The sequence below is a fragment of the Molossus molossus genome, unplaced genomic scaffold (genome assembly GCF_014108415.1).
Source record: "Molossus molossus isolate mMolMol1 unplaced genomic scaffold, mMolMol1.p scaffold_m16_p_5, whole genome shotgun sequence".
In the NCBI taxonomy this organism is placed as follows: Eukaryota; Metazoa; Chordata; class Mammalia; order Chiroptera; family Molossidae; genus Molossus; species Molossus molossus.
Genome location: NW_023425388.1, coordinates 72,317,616 through 72,333,204, shown reverse-complemented (window position 1 = coordinate 72,333,204; position 15,589 = coordinate 72,317,616). Strand labels below are relative to the sequence as shown.

Genomic DNA, 15,589 nt, shown 5'->3' with positions numbered 1-15,589 from the left:
AAAATGTCCTCAGGTGAGGATAAAAAAAAAAGACTGTTAAAAAAAAAAAAAAAAAAAGATGTTCAGCATAATTAGTCATTAGGAAAATAAAAATCAAAACCATAACGAGACCTCACACCCAATAAAATGGTTATAAAATGGTTTCCAAAAGGATGGATATAACAAGCATTGGGAAGAATGTGGACTCCTTATACCGGGGTTGGCAAACGTAGGTTTACAGTTGTTCATATGGAAAATTATACAAGAATTAATAAATAATAATACAAGAATAAACGCTTTCACATATTCACAACTGTAATCCTACCTTTGCCCATCCCTGTATTATACTCTGAATTAGGAGAAAGAGCAAAAGATTTTCTCCTGCTGGCCTTGAAAAAGCCAACTGCCATGTTGTTGCCTTTGAAAAGGGCGATGTGGCAGGAAACTCAAAGAACTATAGGCAGCCTCCAGCAGAAAGTCAGTAAAACGTCAAGACCCCTCTGTCATACAGCCACAAGGAAATGAATTCTGCCAACCTGAGTGAGGTAAACCTGGCGCAGATTTTTCCCAAGTTAGGCCTCCATAGGAGAATGCAGACCAACACTTTAATCACAACTTTGTGAGACCCTACACACAGTCTCCAGTTAAACCATGTCCAAATTCCTGACCCACAAAAGTTGTGAGATAATAAATGAATACTGTTTTAAGCCACTACGTTTGTGGTCATTTGTCATACAGCATAGGAAACTAACATACTGGCCAACTCTAAATTCCAGCCTGTGTACGGTAAAATCACAAAAGTGTAACCAAGCTGCTATCCCCACTCTGGACTTCCTTTCACCAACCTTCACAAAGGAGAGGCATGTTTCAGCACTTCTACTTACTAAGCCCCAGTTACACTTCAAACTTCTGCAACACAGGGACCATCTTTGCACTGAAAAGCGGCCTCCTGAACATCACCAATACTGGTGACCACATTTTTCTTAACCAAGGCTCATACTCTGCGGTCTTCTAACAAAGGGATTTTATGCCACTTACAGAAACCAGGTATCATAAAAGAGCCATAGTTTACATGCTGACATGTGAGACTGTGGAGATATTCTGATGTTTTACAGTGCAAAGGAGTCAAATAATTAGCTGAGCCTAGAAAATCTAAAATACCAATAGCTTCCTAACTACTAAAGATATTGACCCCTTCCTAACTGCTAAAATTATTGGTCCCTTCTTATTTCTCAGGCCTTTCCAGCTCTACAGACTCCCACTCCTAGAAGTTCCCTCTCCCGTGGCTTCCACAATATTCTTTCTCCTGATTTCTCTCCTATTCTTTTCTCCATTTCTTTGTAGGCTCTGTTGGCCCCTCCTCACATAATCAAGACCTGCACCCAGTTCTATCCCACTCCTCTTGTCTTCTCACTGGCGACTCTCTCTCTCTATCCTGTAATTGTGTTTGAGAGTCTACTGGCTGGACACTGAATATACAATAGTATACAAGTCTAATATGGTGCCAGCTCTCCTGAAACTGAGTTTCTAGATCACCACGGGGAGTTCACATCTTCCCTCACTGATGTCACCACTCCCTTCAGCAAAGTTATGAATGCCTTAGACACACAAACACATTGTAAAATGAAATGAGTCACAAACCAAGAATCCACACACCTTTACTCAAAACATCAAATGCTCATTTACAACTGTCTTCTGTACACATCTCCCAAATATCTCAAATACAAGTGAAGAATCAAAATACAGTTTATTCCTCCACACCCCCCTCATTGCCCACCTCTAGCTCTTGATATCTGATTGGCTTGTGCAGTAAATGTCTGCTGAATTCAACTCAACCTACAGAATTACCATCCTTCAAGTTGCTCCAGTTTATAACCTTAGCATCACCTCTTCCTTCTTGTCGCATAGCCAATCAGATACCAAAATCTATTATTTCCCTGAAATACCTCCCTTATCTGACCGCTCCTCTTCTATCTTTACTACAATTTCTCCTAATTGATCTTCCTTTCACTCATTCACTCACTCACTTCATTATCCACATATTATTTCAACAAATATTTTGAAAGCATATGCCAAGAGCCAGGCACCAGATACAGCAAGAAAGCAGAGTAGTCTGCACTTTCACAGAGCTTAGAGTTTAACAGACCACAATTAAATGAGTAATTGTAATAAAAGGGAATGTACGAAGTAAATTCAGTGTCATGGAAATACTCCACTATACACAGTAAGAAAAGCCTGCCTTCTCTCTCTAATCCCCCCAAAAATGTTTAAGCTGAGAGCTAAAGTATGAATAAAAGTTAGAAGAGGGACAAAGAATGTTGGGGGAGAAGGGGGCATTTACAAAGGGTGTGAGAAGTTCAGTTTGTCTAACAAAGATTTGCGATGATGAAAGGCTAGCAAAAGAATGAAAAGAAAGGCAGAGACCAGATCAGGGACCTTTGAGCCACAGCAACTTGAACACTATCTTAAAAACTTACAGGAAGCCACTTAAGGATTTTAAGCAGAGAGTTATGATGGGATTTAGCAAATCCACTCTGGCTGGTGGAAAACTGATCAAAGGGAAACAAGACCTCTTTACAAATACTGTCTCCTCAATCAATACTACCCAGATAAACGACTAGCGTACAGCTCAAGAGTTTAATGCCCCCACCCCACCACTACCACCAAGAGGAATCCAACTCGGCTTGGCACTCAGATCCTCTCCCCACCCGGGTTCCTTCCTCCCCATGCGGCTAGGCTGACCATTCTTTGCAGTTTTTCCTCCTCTCAAATCTCCTAAAGCAAAGCTCTCGTTTTCACATAAAGTTCTAACTAATCTTAACGCTCTGTTTGGAACACCATTCAGACTTTTATTCCCTTCTCCCCCGGGTTACCTCCCACTCACTCCTCAAAACCCATTCAGGAGGCCCCTCCCGATAAACCCTTTCAGGTCATGCGCTCGACTTAAACAACTATCCCGGTCCAGAGTGCGCTGGGCAGTGTTTCTCCTGCTCGCCTGTAAATTCCTTGAAAGCTACCTGGGGTCCCCCCAATTTCTAGCCCGTGCACAAATGCCTGACAGCGGTGCGCACGCGCACACTCACGGTGCTCTAAGAAGGCGCGCTAGACCCCAACACCCGGACACGCATCGTGAAACGCACACTCTCAAAACAGAGAGTCGCAGGTGCGCTTTCGGTAGTAAGGATCCTCTACCCAGGTGCCTGGATCCCCAGGCAACAGAAAAGACGCCACCACCGCCGCACGGAAACCGGGTCCCTAAGCTCCGTGGGGATAAAAACTGCAAGACTCCGCCCCGTCATCACAACCTGCCTGCCCAGCCGTTTCCGAATCCTGCTTCCCACGACCAAAAACTTCAGGCACCAGAACCGACCGGCCCGCCACAGGTAAACGCAGCCCGCCGCTTCCGGGATGTTGCCTAGGTTACTGCAGCCCCGCCCCACCTCCTTGCGTACATCCGGCGAGGCCAGTGCGCAGGCGCCCCCCAGAGTCTGGTGTGGACTGTAGGATTAAAAGGTTTTCCTGTGCCCTATCTTCGTCCCATGTACCCTCCGCCGGGTTCCAGGCAAAGCTTTGGATATTGACATGTAGCCATTAGCCAGTTTCTTATGAAATCTCTAAAAGGAAGATGTTACCCTCCACAGCAAGATTCACATGGCACACTTCCTTGCTTTCACCTCTGTTTATTTATAAATGTTTACTACCAATGTGCCAGAGACTATGCTAGGTTCAATGGGGTCTAAAAACAGGCAATGTCCTGGTGCATAGGAAGCTTACAGCATAGTAACAAACAGCTACCAATGATACAAATGTAAAATTAAAACTGACAAGTGCTAAGAAGTAGGCATACTAAATAGATATTAAGCTTATGGGAATATTTAATTACTCAGAAAGCTGAAAAGCAGGAGGAAGCCACATATGCAAACGTGTGTAGCAAGTGCAAGGGATGGAAAAACCCAGTGTGTTTGGAGTTCAGAGAACAGTGGGAGCTTGGTGTGAGGAAGGCTGCCCTAATAGGCTGGAGCCAGGACAGACAGAGCTGTGTAGGCCATGTGAAGTCATCAAAAACAGAGTTAATTTGCTCCAATAAGCCAACTTCCTTTAACCCCTAGTTTTCTATTGCTAAGATACACACATACATGGATCAGCAAATAGATATTCAACACCTAGATGTTCACACACATACAAGAGAACAACAACAATAAAAATTTAAAAAAAAAAAAAAAACTGCCTTCTAATAGCTTCCACTCTGATTAAGGAAGTTTGATGTAGTTATAATGAATGATCAATCAATATAATAATTCCCTGCATACATCCTCAACTCCCTGCCCCACTCTGAGTTACTGTGACACTAGGCAAAACCACAATCTTGGCCCTCCCAATACTGTACTTATCAAGTGCCTGCACCCTTGCAGCTGAAACTGGGAAGAGAAAAACAACTAACCACACAGACTTTATATTTATGATCATTAATTGTAGTTAGGCCCTTAAATATGCCTGAAGACTATGTTCCAGTTCCCTGCTCCATTGATTCTCCTAACCTCCTGAATGACAACGTTAAACCTTCTCTCATGCCCCAAATTTCTTCCCCTATATTCAATCTCAGTCAGTGACCTCACTTCCTACAACATTAAATCAATCTGAAGAGAACTTCTATAAGCTCTCATCACTAATTCAATCCTCCTAACAGCATCTTTACCCACAAACCTACCTTTTATCACCTCAACAAAACCCAAACACAAAAAAACGAAGAACATTATATCAAGGCATATAATAATCTAGAAGGCAGCAGGGAAAACAGGAAGACCAAATATATGATTGATTGACTCCATAAAAGAAGCCATAGCCCAGCCAGTGTGGCTCAGTGGATTCAGCGTCATCCCATGGACTGAGAAATCCTGTTTTGAATCCCAGTCGAGGCGCATGCCCTGGTTGCAGACTTGATGATTCCCAGTAGGGGGCGTGCAGGAGGCAGCCAATGAATGTATTTCTCTCACATGGATGTTTCTCTCTTTCTCTCTCTCTCTCTCCCTCCCTTCCTCTCTCTAAAAATCAATAAAAACATTTTTTTAAATCTTAAAAAATAAAGGAGAGTTTACATTAGTGATAGCTTGATAATTTCCAGTTTTCATTTTGAAGTACAATCCATCAACAAACATTAGGTAGAATTCTCAATGGGAGTCTCTAATAAAGCTGAGCAGGTACAGAAAGTAAGACAATTATGAGGCTCCCCTTCTTATGGTAAGGGCAGGAGAGTAACAGGGTACAGGGTCTTGCAGCAATTAATAGTAATGTAAGAGGGAGAGCGCAAAGGAAATTCATAAGATGTTAATCAACTGCCTGAAGTACTGTGTGTTCTCAGTAGTAAAGTTTATACTGCATGGGGAACCATAAGGTCTAGCAGGGAGCCTAGAAGAAACTCAGCAGAAGCATTGACACGTTCTGCAGTGACAAGGGGTATCAGCCTCTGCAACTGGATTGAGGGTGAGGCTACAATAGAAGTGGGTTTTGATGGTTCCCACGAAATTGAGTTAAAACCCCAAGGTTTGTCAAGAACATTCATGCAAAAGTAGACAAAAGGGTTTGTTGTTGTTAGGGATGTCTAGGGAAGCAGACTGTTGAAGAGCCTTCTTTGGATTATAGAAGACTTGTTTAATACTTGGGCTCCCAAAAGAGAGCGGTTCTTACTAAAGACTTGGCCAATTTCATAAAAAGGTATCACAATCTCAGAAAAATTTGCACCCACTGTCTCAACTATTTAGTTAGACCTAGATATCATCTCAATTGTAGTTTTGCGAGGAGTCTGGGGTAAGTTTGAATAGTTTCTAGCCTTTCATGAGAGAATGTTTTCCTCTCCTTAAATAGGTCATGCCTTAAATTATGAATTATATTTTGGCAAAATTGTAATTTACCTTTTTTTAAATTGTATTTCCCTTTTTTGCTAAGGCTGAGAACAAGTAAATGGAATCCTTTTTATAGGCTTCTCTGAACAAAATAGGATATCATTTATATCTTCTATTAAAACTGAATCACAAGGGAAATCTTTTCATTTTTTTGTTTGTTTGTTTGTTTGTTTGCTAATCCTCACTTGAGTGACATTTTCTCATTGACATTTTAGATAGAGTGGAAGGGAGGGAGGGAGAGAGAGGAAGAGAAACATTGATGCAAAAGAGACACATCGATTGGTTGCCTCCCCGACAACCCTGACTGGGGCAAGGATCTGCAACCCAGGCATGTACCCTGGACAAGGAGGATCAAACCTGAGATCCTTAGATCCACAGGCGGACGCTCTAACCGCTGAGCCAAACCAACTGAGGCAGATCTTTTAATTCTTGATTAAGGACCTAGGAAAACAAGTAGGACTTTGGTGAACCCTTTGGGCCTAGCTGTTTGTGTAGAATATTGGCCTCTCCAATGAGGCAAAAAGATGTTGACTTATTCTAGTGTAGGGACACATGGAAAAAGGCAGAGCAATAATCCATCACAGTGAAGCAGGTGGTTTGCGGAACCGTTGACAGGTTAGTATTTAGTATTAGAATCTAATGGGAAGGGAAGAATAAGAATTGTATTGATGTCCCTGAGATCTTGAACAAATCAATATTCTCATCCATTTGGTTTCTTTACTGGCAGGACAGGAATGTTACAAGGGTTAGGGCAGGATATAAGGCCCTCAACTATAGATTTGAGGCTTTTCTTTGCTCTAGCTTCTAGTTTTGAGGAAGTTTGGCTAACAGGTAGAATCCATCTGAACTTGAACAGATTCCACTCCAATTATATTTCCAGTGTCAAAGGGACTTTTAGCCTACAGAGAGTCAGGTACAGTGTTAAGATCATCATCTGGAGTATACATCAAGTATAGTGGAGAAGAAAACGTTTATATAAAACAGACACAACTTGATTAAAATTACTGTAGACGAGTCCTCTGAAACCTCAAGAAATAGTCCCTCTAGTGTGCATTTAATATTACAGTTCTATTTGCGAAGTAGTGGGAAAAAAAGGGAGGTTTCAGAAATGCTCTGATTAGATCTTGGTGACATGGGAAGCAGGAGGCCCACTAACTAGAAGCAGAGTATTTATAGTTTGGGGAGCATATTTGGCTTTCTCTGATTGATTTTGAGTTGAAAGTAGGGGCAAAAAGTCACTGACCAAGTCCTAACTGTTCTGGGCCATTTTCTGAAAAGGTTGTGTGGGTCAAAGGTCTATTGTCATATACGGTCTGGTCATCATCTGTTTGTATATTCAGTTTCTCACAGTGGAAGCTTTACATTATACATATTTTAAAAACCTGGCTGATGGATCATATTTTACTCTTTAGCTATTGAATCAGGTGTCCTACAATAATAATATTTAGTGGTTGTAACATTTTAAACTGCCTAATACACTTTCAAGAACATCCTTTCCCTCTTTTATCCTTACAGCAATCTTGTGATCCTCGGAGATTAATTACCTAAAGTCATTCAATAGATTTGGGTTTAGAATTAGGATTATATCATAGTATAGAGTGAATTGTAATATATCACTCAAATTGTCTGTAATGGCTTTAAAATAAATATTTTGGGTTCTGTGCTATGATAATCTATTCCAATTGTTTCTAATTTCATTGCTTAAAAGTAGGATAAAGTCTTGAAGGGTCACAGCCCTCTTCAAATACCTACAAGTCCGTCATGTGGAAGAAGGATTAGGTTTATTCCTATGGCTCCTGAGGGCAGAACTCACACCAGTAAGTGGAAGAGAGGCAACTTTTAATTACAATGTGATAATATCTTTCTAATGAGACATTTATCCCCCAAAAGAAGGGGTTGCCTTGTAAAAGAGTCCATTCCTCATCTCCAGTGTTGCGTGACTCCATGACACTACTACTCTGTTAAGTGCTTAAAGTGGCCAGGCCAGTTGACCATGAAGGGCTTCATGAACTTAAAGTTTATGAAATTTTGTTAAATTCTAAAAAGAGACATAGACATTTTAAATACAGCAGTTTAAAGTTATTCAAATTCTGAATGAAGTTATGATGTTATGTTTTTTTAAAAACAACGATATTTTAAACTTTACCACTGGCCTTCGTTGAATTATTATTTTTGTCCTTAGGCCCCACATTTTCAAGAACATTTTTTTACAAGTAAAAATTGGGCCCTGGCCGGTTTGGCTCAGCAGTTAGAGCGTCAGCCTGCGGTCCAGATAGACCCGGGTTCAGTTCCCGCTAAGGGCATGTACCTCAGTTGCAGTTTGTCCCCGACCCTGGTTGGGTTGTGCTGAAGGCAGCCACTCAATGTGTCCCTTTCACGTTGATGTTTCTCTCTCTGTCTCTCTCTCTTCCTCTCTCTCCCTCCCACTCTATCTGAACAAAAAATGGAAAAATGTCCTCAGGTGAGGATAAAAAAAATTTTTTTTTTAAGTAAAAATTGGCCCCACCAGTGTGGCTCAGTGAATTGAGCGTCATCCCATGCACCAAGAGGTCTCCGGTTTGATTCTTGGTCAGGGCACATGCCCAGGTTGTGGGCTCCATTCCTGGCAGGGATCATGCAGGAGGCAGCTGATCGATGTTTCTCTCATCATTGTTTCTATCCCTCTCTCCCTAAGAAAAAAAATCAATAAAAAACATTAAAAAATAAGGTCTAAAATATCTTTTTTTTTTTTTAAGTAAAAATTGTCCTAATAAGAAGAAGTCTAAGTCAGTCTTCCTTCAGCATTGTTTTCTGGTTGTGCAGTTATAAAACTTTATACCAAATAGATTTCACTTATTTTTGAAGTTTTAATAAATTGTAGGAATTTAATGAGGTAAAAAAAAAAAAACTTTTGAATGATAAACGCTAGGATTTTAATCTGTAATCTTAATGCTTTGAACAAGATCGGGTTTTTTCTTTGTGGCTTCTTTCTTCAGTGTTCCTTCAAGTTAAAGGCAATTATATGCTTTTCCAGTTTATAAATAACTTAAAGCTGAAATAAAACAATGGGTTCTCTTCTACACCTGAATTGTAATAGCTGTATGTTCTCCAAAGGATCCTCTTTTCACCCCACCCTTTCTCTGGCTCTTTAACTATTTAAATCGAATCTCCTATTTTTTGCCAGAAAATGTCCTTTTAATTGTGGGCTGTGTTTCTCTCTTTTGAAAAACAATACAGAATCCTAGGGAATCTTTCAGAATCTGAGAATTCATTACAGAGTGTAAAGTAGGCAAGAGATTGGGTGGAAAGAAATGCCTTCTGCATAAAACCAGTTCTGAGTCGCCTTTGACAACTTCCGGGACCAGACTTCAGGCGGTGCTCGAAATTGTCCTCTTAACCATTATCTTTTTTTTTTAATGACTGTACATATTTGCATACACGTATGGTTAGAGAGAGAGAAGGCGATGGCGTGAGGCTCTTCTTGGAGAATAGGAGGCGATAAGGAAATAAAACAGGTGTTTGGAAAGGGGTTCTATTAGAGAAGGGAGACTTGAGAGTTAAAACCATCTCTCAGACAGGCGGGAGTTCTCTGCAGGTAGCCTACTGGAAAGGCGAACTCGTGCACCCTCTTTGGGGCAGGCTCTGTTGCTTTCTATTTTATCGCTGGCAGCCGGGGTGCACATTTATTTGAAACAGATTGAATTCCCTGCTGAATGGCTGGTCAGGTGTACTCATCAAGACTAGTGGATGTTTCTTTTTAACGTCTCCAGTGCCTTTTTTTTTTTTTTTAAGGTTGAGGGGGAAGCGATCGGTTCAAATTCTGGCTAGGTAAGTGGGAGATTCTCAGAAATGAGAACGGGGGAAGGAAACGGACTTAGAAACCCGAGAGCAAAGCCGCAGCCCCCAACCCCGGTATCCTCCTCCCCACTTCCCCCGGGTCCGTGACCTCCGGTGGAGATCCCCGGCTCCTGCGTCAATATCTGATCAGCCCTTCGCCGGTGCATTGCCAGCACCCGTGCGTGGCTTGCCGGGCATCGCCCGCGCTGCGCTGAAGCCGGCTCCGCGCCCGCCCGGTCCCCAGGGCGGCTCTGCTTCACCGCGGGGCGCAGCGCGCACCATGCCCGGCTGCCCGCGGCTCGCGCTGGTCTGCGCGCTGCCCTGGCTCCTGCGGGCGGCGGCACCCGGGAGCCCCGCGCCACCCCTGGCGCAGCGGCGCGACCCCCGCAACCCTGCTAGGGGCGCCGATTTCGATCACGTCTACAGCGGGGTGGTGAACCTCAGCACCGAAAACATCTACTCCTTCAACTACACCAGCCAGCCTGGCCAGGTAAGACACTCGCTTCCCTGGCTCGACTCCCAGGAACTTGCCAGATCTCAGAGCCCTGTCGCTGCTTTGGGTCCTTTTGGACTGGGGGCCCTTAGCTCTCTTTCTGGTTCAAAGCAATCACTGCCCGGCGGGAGCTGCCACGTCCTCCGCAACCGGCCTTGGGAACAACTCCGCTTCATTTCGCGCCTCCCCTGGCCTGGTCGCGGGCATTTCTGGGTTCCCAAGGCACTGGTTCCCCGCACGGTCTGCGGGTCCTGTCAACCTAGTGGGCCTTTCTCTAGGAAAGTCATGATTTCTAGGGTTGTGGGACGAAAGGACCTCAACTCTGTTCCGAATCCCCTGCGGGGAAGGAAACTCATTTCACTTGGATGATTCAGCCAGACCCTTCTATTTCATAGCGCATTGAGAAGGGAGAACTGCTCAGAATCTAAAAGCAGAATGTGTGAGAATCGACGCAAGCTGCAAAACCTCTGTGTGTTCATAGTCACTTCCTGTGTTTCTGTACTATTGTCACACGTCTGTGCTTCAGAGAAGCCACAAGACCTGCAGCCATCCCCTGGTCTATTGAGATTTTTACTTTAAATTAAGGATGGATAACTGTGTGACATTTTTAGACCTATTTCTGACAAGAATTGAGGTGAGGCAAGGGGAGGAAAAGATTTCCAGCAACTATCCCTCTGACACATATACTCTGATTATATAATGTAAGAAAAACATAGATTTTTTTCCCCTTTAATATGGTACCCTCTGGTGCACAGAGAAAAGAGAAAAGTCCCCCATTGTACCTGTCTCTGGATCTTCCTCCCCTATAAACGTGTGTATGTATCTCTTCCTCTGCCAGGATTCCCTACTCCCCGGGATATTCAGCAACTGATTTATGGGATACCTTGATAGACCTCCCTCTCTCTCACTTAGGATCAGACCTCACAGACCTGGTAACTTAGTTTAGTATTGAGCTGGAGGGACCAATGTGCCTCTCGCCCTCCCAGACATCTACCAGCTGTGTGTATTGAGCAAGTGCTTCATCTTCAGTATGGCACTACATCGTAAGGTGCTGTCGCCGTTGCAGCACCGCCCTCACCCTGTCCTGTCCTCCTGTGACTGCTGGTCGTGTGTCCTGAAGTGAGCAGAGTGGCTGTGTGCCATTCCATTGTAAACAAGTGAGAGAGGGCAGTTTTTATTCTCCAAGCCCCATGTAAGTGACTTCTTTCTGGCCAGTGTGTGGTATGGACCAGCTGACGTCACACATGAGATGTGTTCCTATCCCTGTGATTGACTCAGAACAAATAAAAGTCTAAAAAACCCCATGCTCTCTGGGGTGTACTGTCAGTTTCCCTCTAAATCATTGGTAAGAAAACTCAAATAATCTGTGCAAAGTAAGTCCTAACATCAGGCTTTAGTGTTTCTTGAATTCTGCTTAGAGATAGATTGACTGTTTTTAACTGTTGTTTGGCGTTTTGGCCCTTAGTAGTCTACCAGTTCCTCTACTACAATAAAGCTCAGGTGATTAGCAGCTGGGGTCACCTGCTTGACTTTGCTAAAAAAAAAAAATCATGAGATATTGAGGTTAAGGTCAGAGTCATGTTCATCTCTGTACCCCAGAACCTAGCACAGTGGTTGGCACATAAGAGGTTTAGCAATGTTTTTGTAAAAGAAAAAACAAGTGAAGAAACATTTAAGGACTCTATAAGCTGAAGCTAAATAAAATAAACTACATTCTGTTTTAATAGGTTGTAAGTGTGAGATCATTTCCGATAGAAACAAAATATTTTATGAAAAAAAAGTTTATGAGAAACAAAATTTTAAAAAATTTTCCTGAGATTATGCCCTTTCCATTTGCCTATATGTGTGTTAAAATGCCCTTTATTTTATAAAACAATGGTGATAATTAGTTTTTAAAATATTTTTGCATAATACAATAAAAACGTGGTACCCCAGCAGTCCCTAAAATTTTACTAGTCTGAGAAATACAGTTGGAGACCATGGGACTGACAGACAGATAACTCGAGTATTTTAATGCCAATAAGCAATAATATGAACCAGATGTTCTCAAATCTTACAGCTTTCTGAGACCTCTTTTTAACATCCAAATGAGACAATGAAACTCTCAACCCACTTACTTTGGAAAATACCGCCTCCTCACCCTCCAGCCAGTATTTCTGTTGATTTCTTCAGAGAGGGCATTTTTCTGATTTATCCATCCAAACCATTACTCAGTTTCTATTGATAGACTCCTCCTCTTTTTTAGGTCCCTCTTGCCCTGTGTTGAATACCAGCAGCCCCTCCTCCCAATACTATGAATATGATGCTGTTGGATGTCACAGAATTTTACTGAAGGTTTGGAATAACATAAGGAAATTACAGAACACCACAGGATAGGTGATAGATTTAATCAGAAATCTAGGCAACATTGTTGTAACAATTTATGGGCTATTCCCCACCAGGGGAAATTTCAAGATGGTGGTATCTTTTGGGCCCTGGCTTATGACCATCTACTTGGCCATCCCCCACTGCAAATGCTAGCTTCCCACTCTCTAAATTTTTGTTCCTATTTCGTGTCAAACAGTTTTGCCTCCATCACCAAACCCAAACTCACTAAAGGGCTCTGCTTAATAAAGTTCTCTGAACCTACGAGCAGAAGCGTGGACGTGACCAGTTTCCTTTCATCTGAGCAAGTCCTGGTCAGGCTCCTTCTCCTGAAGAGGCCATTGCTCACCTACCCCTCTTCAATGCAACAAATAATTTGGTTTATAAGAAAAAATTCTAATTCTTTTAGTTTTAATCTTTTTTTTTTCCTTTTCTCTTCAAATAGTGTTATATTTGCCATTATTTTTCCTTCAGCTTAAAGAAGAAAGGCTGTTCTAAATTTAGGCTTTGGTAAAGAGAGGAAGCTACAAAGGGAGCCTTCCCTCCTCATCTTTCCTGTCAGCCTCTGCATCACCCATCCCAAACTGCTGTCCTGGAGAACTGTTTAACCAAGCGTGTGTCATGCTACTTAGCAGAGTTTAGCTCCAGGAAAAGTCTCACATGCCTTCCAGGCAGACACTAATGTAAATATGAAGTTGCCATTAAAAATATATCACTGAAAGAATGGAGTGATTGGTTTAAAGAAGAGTAATGAAGATAATGACAGAAGATCGTGGTTCATTTTATTTTCCTGGAGGGGAAGTGTCTGGAAACTCCTCTTCAGAGGGGTAGGGTTTCACTGTGTCACACAGGTGTTCTAAAACCACGGGGCTGGCGCAAAACTGGGAGGAAATCACCTTGTTGAGAAAGTCACCAGGCATATGTTTGACTAGGACACAGGGCACAAAAACAGGTTCATTGGAAATGAGAATACTTTGTACAGACAGGTGGCGGCAATAATCAGATGTTTATATTTGAGCTAGATGGTGATAAGGAGCCTTTAATAAAAATCTGCCCACCATGCAACAAGATGTCTTTCCTGACACTTTCAGTAACAGAATTCACTGTTGGACATACATGTTTGAATTTAATGTTTCCCTGGAAATAATTATTTTGTTGATTAAACTGAGGCATTTGTCTTTTAACGACATATATTTTTCTATGCCCAGGGAACAATGCTTGATTTTACTAAGATCTACCAGCAGTCATGTACCTAGAACCAGTTACACCAGTCTCATGGATGCAGATTCAAAAGCCTATCCAGTTCTCATGAACAATGGTAACTTATAGCTATGTACATGACTATTATGAAGAAGAATTGAAGACTTTGATGTGATAGCCTCAGTTCTCCTGGTCTCGTATGTTCTTTCCCTGTGTTCTCTATCTACTGTGACAGAGAAGCCTCTGATGTCCTCTTCGTCAACTGGACTGGTGCTTGTTTGTGAGGAGAGCATCATCTCATTAGCACATTATCTGGGTGACCAATTCCTGTCTCAGTCAGCTCAGGCTGTTATAACAGAATCCCCTAGTCTCCGTGCCTTAAAAAATATTTCTCACAGTTCTAGTCTGGAAAGTCCAAGATCAAAGTGTCAGCAGATTTGGCATCTGGTGAGAACTGGCTTCCTGGCTTATAGATAGTGTCTTCTCTCTGTGTCCGCACATGGCCCACGGAGCAGAGAGAGAAGCAAGCTCTCCCCCATCTCTTCTAATAAGAACACTAATCTCATCATGAGTGCTCCAACCTTGCGATCCAATTACCTTCCAAAGGCCCTATATCTCCAAATACTATTGCATTTGGGGATTAGGCTTCAATTTATGAACTGGGGTAGAGGGGAATACAAACATTCAGTCCATAGCACTCACTTTCCACATGTTTCTCTGTGGCTCTGAAAATAGAGCTATAACTGTCATAAGGATGTCACAAGGTAACCACATTCCAATTATGGGTCTGATTTTTTTATGGAGGACCCATATTCTGCCCGCCTAGACCTGATAATCTTGTGCTAAATTGTATAATGGATTCTGTGGGTATGTGCTGTCCAATATAGTACCACTATCCACATGTGACTATGGAGCACATGAAATGTGTCTAGTCACAAAGTGAGATGTACTATAAGTATAGAATACATGCTAGATTTTGATGACAGTATGAAAAAAAATAACAAAATGTATCAATGTTTTTTACTGAGTATGTATTATACACTGGATATATTAGGTTAAATAAATATATAATAAAATTTACTTCACCTGTTTCTTTTACTTTTTTAATGTAGCTACTAGAAAATTTAAAAAACATATGTTTGGCTCATATTGTATTTTTATTAGACAGCACTTCTCCAAGAACTACAAGACTTTAGAGAAGTCATTCATCCACAGATAGCTTCACTGGAGGTAATAAGGCTTGGAAAGGTAATAATAGATAAGCAGAACTTGGATAGGCAGAAAGAAAGGGGAATAAAGCTGCTGGACACATTTGTGTGCAGATTTTTTTTTATCCTCACCTGAGGACATTTTTGCATTTATCTTCAGGTAGAGGGGGAGGGAGAGAGGGAGGAAGAGAGAGAGAAAAGCATTGATGTGAGAGAGACACATCAAGTTGTTGCCACCCACACGACCCCAACTGGGGCTGGGGACAAACTGCAACCGAGGTACATGCCCTTAGCAGGAACCGAACCCAGGACTCTCTGGTCTGTGGGCCGACGTTCTAACCACTGAGCCAAACCGGCCAGGGCTGTGTGCAGATGTTTGTGTGGATTTCAGTTTTCAACTCATTTGGGTAAATACCAAGGAGCTTAATTTCTGGATCGTATGGTAAGAGTATGTTTAGCTTTGTAAGAAACTGTCAGACTCGCCTTCCGAAGTGGCTGCACCCTTCGGTACGCCCACCAGCAGGGAATGAGCGCCCCTGTGGCTCCCACCCTCACCGGCACCTGGTGTTGCCAGCGCTTTCCATTTCGGCCATTCTGCTAGGTGACGAGTGACATCGCATTGTTTTAGT

At 42.3% G+C, this 15,589-nt stretch overlaps 1 protein-coding gene across 1 annotated transcript in view; it reads left to right on the top strand.

Moving 5' to 3' along the window:
* Nucleotides 1–9,975: 9,975 nt before the first annotated feature.
* Nucleotides 9,976–15,589, top strand: part of SIDT1 (SID1 transmembrane family member 1) — a 98,523-nt gene continuing 92,909 nt past the window's right edge. The window contains exon 1 of the mRNA XM_036243864.1: nucleotides 9,976–10,185. Coding sequence (XP_036099757.1) covers nucleotides 9,976–10,185 — 210 coding nt within the window. The remainder of the gene's footprint in view (nucleotides 10,186–15,589) is intronic.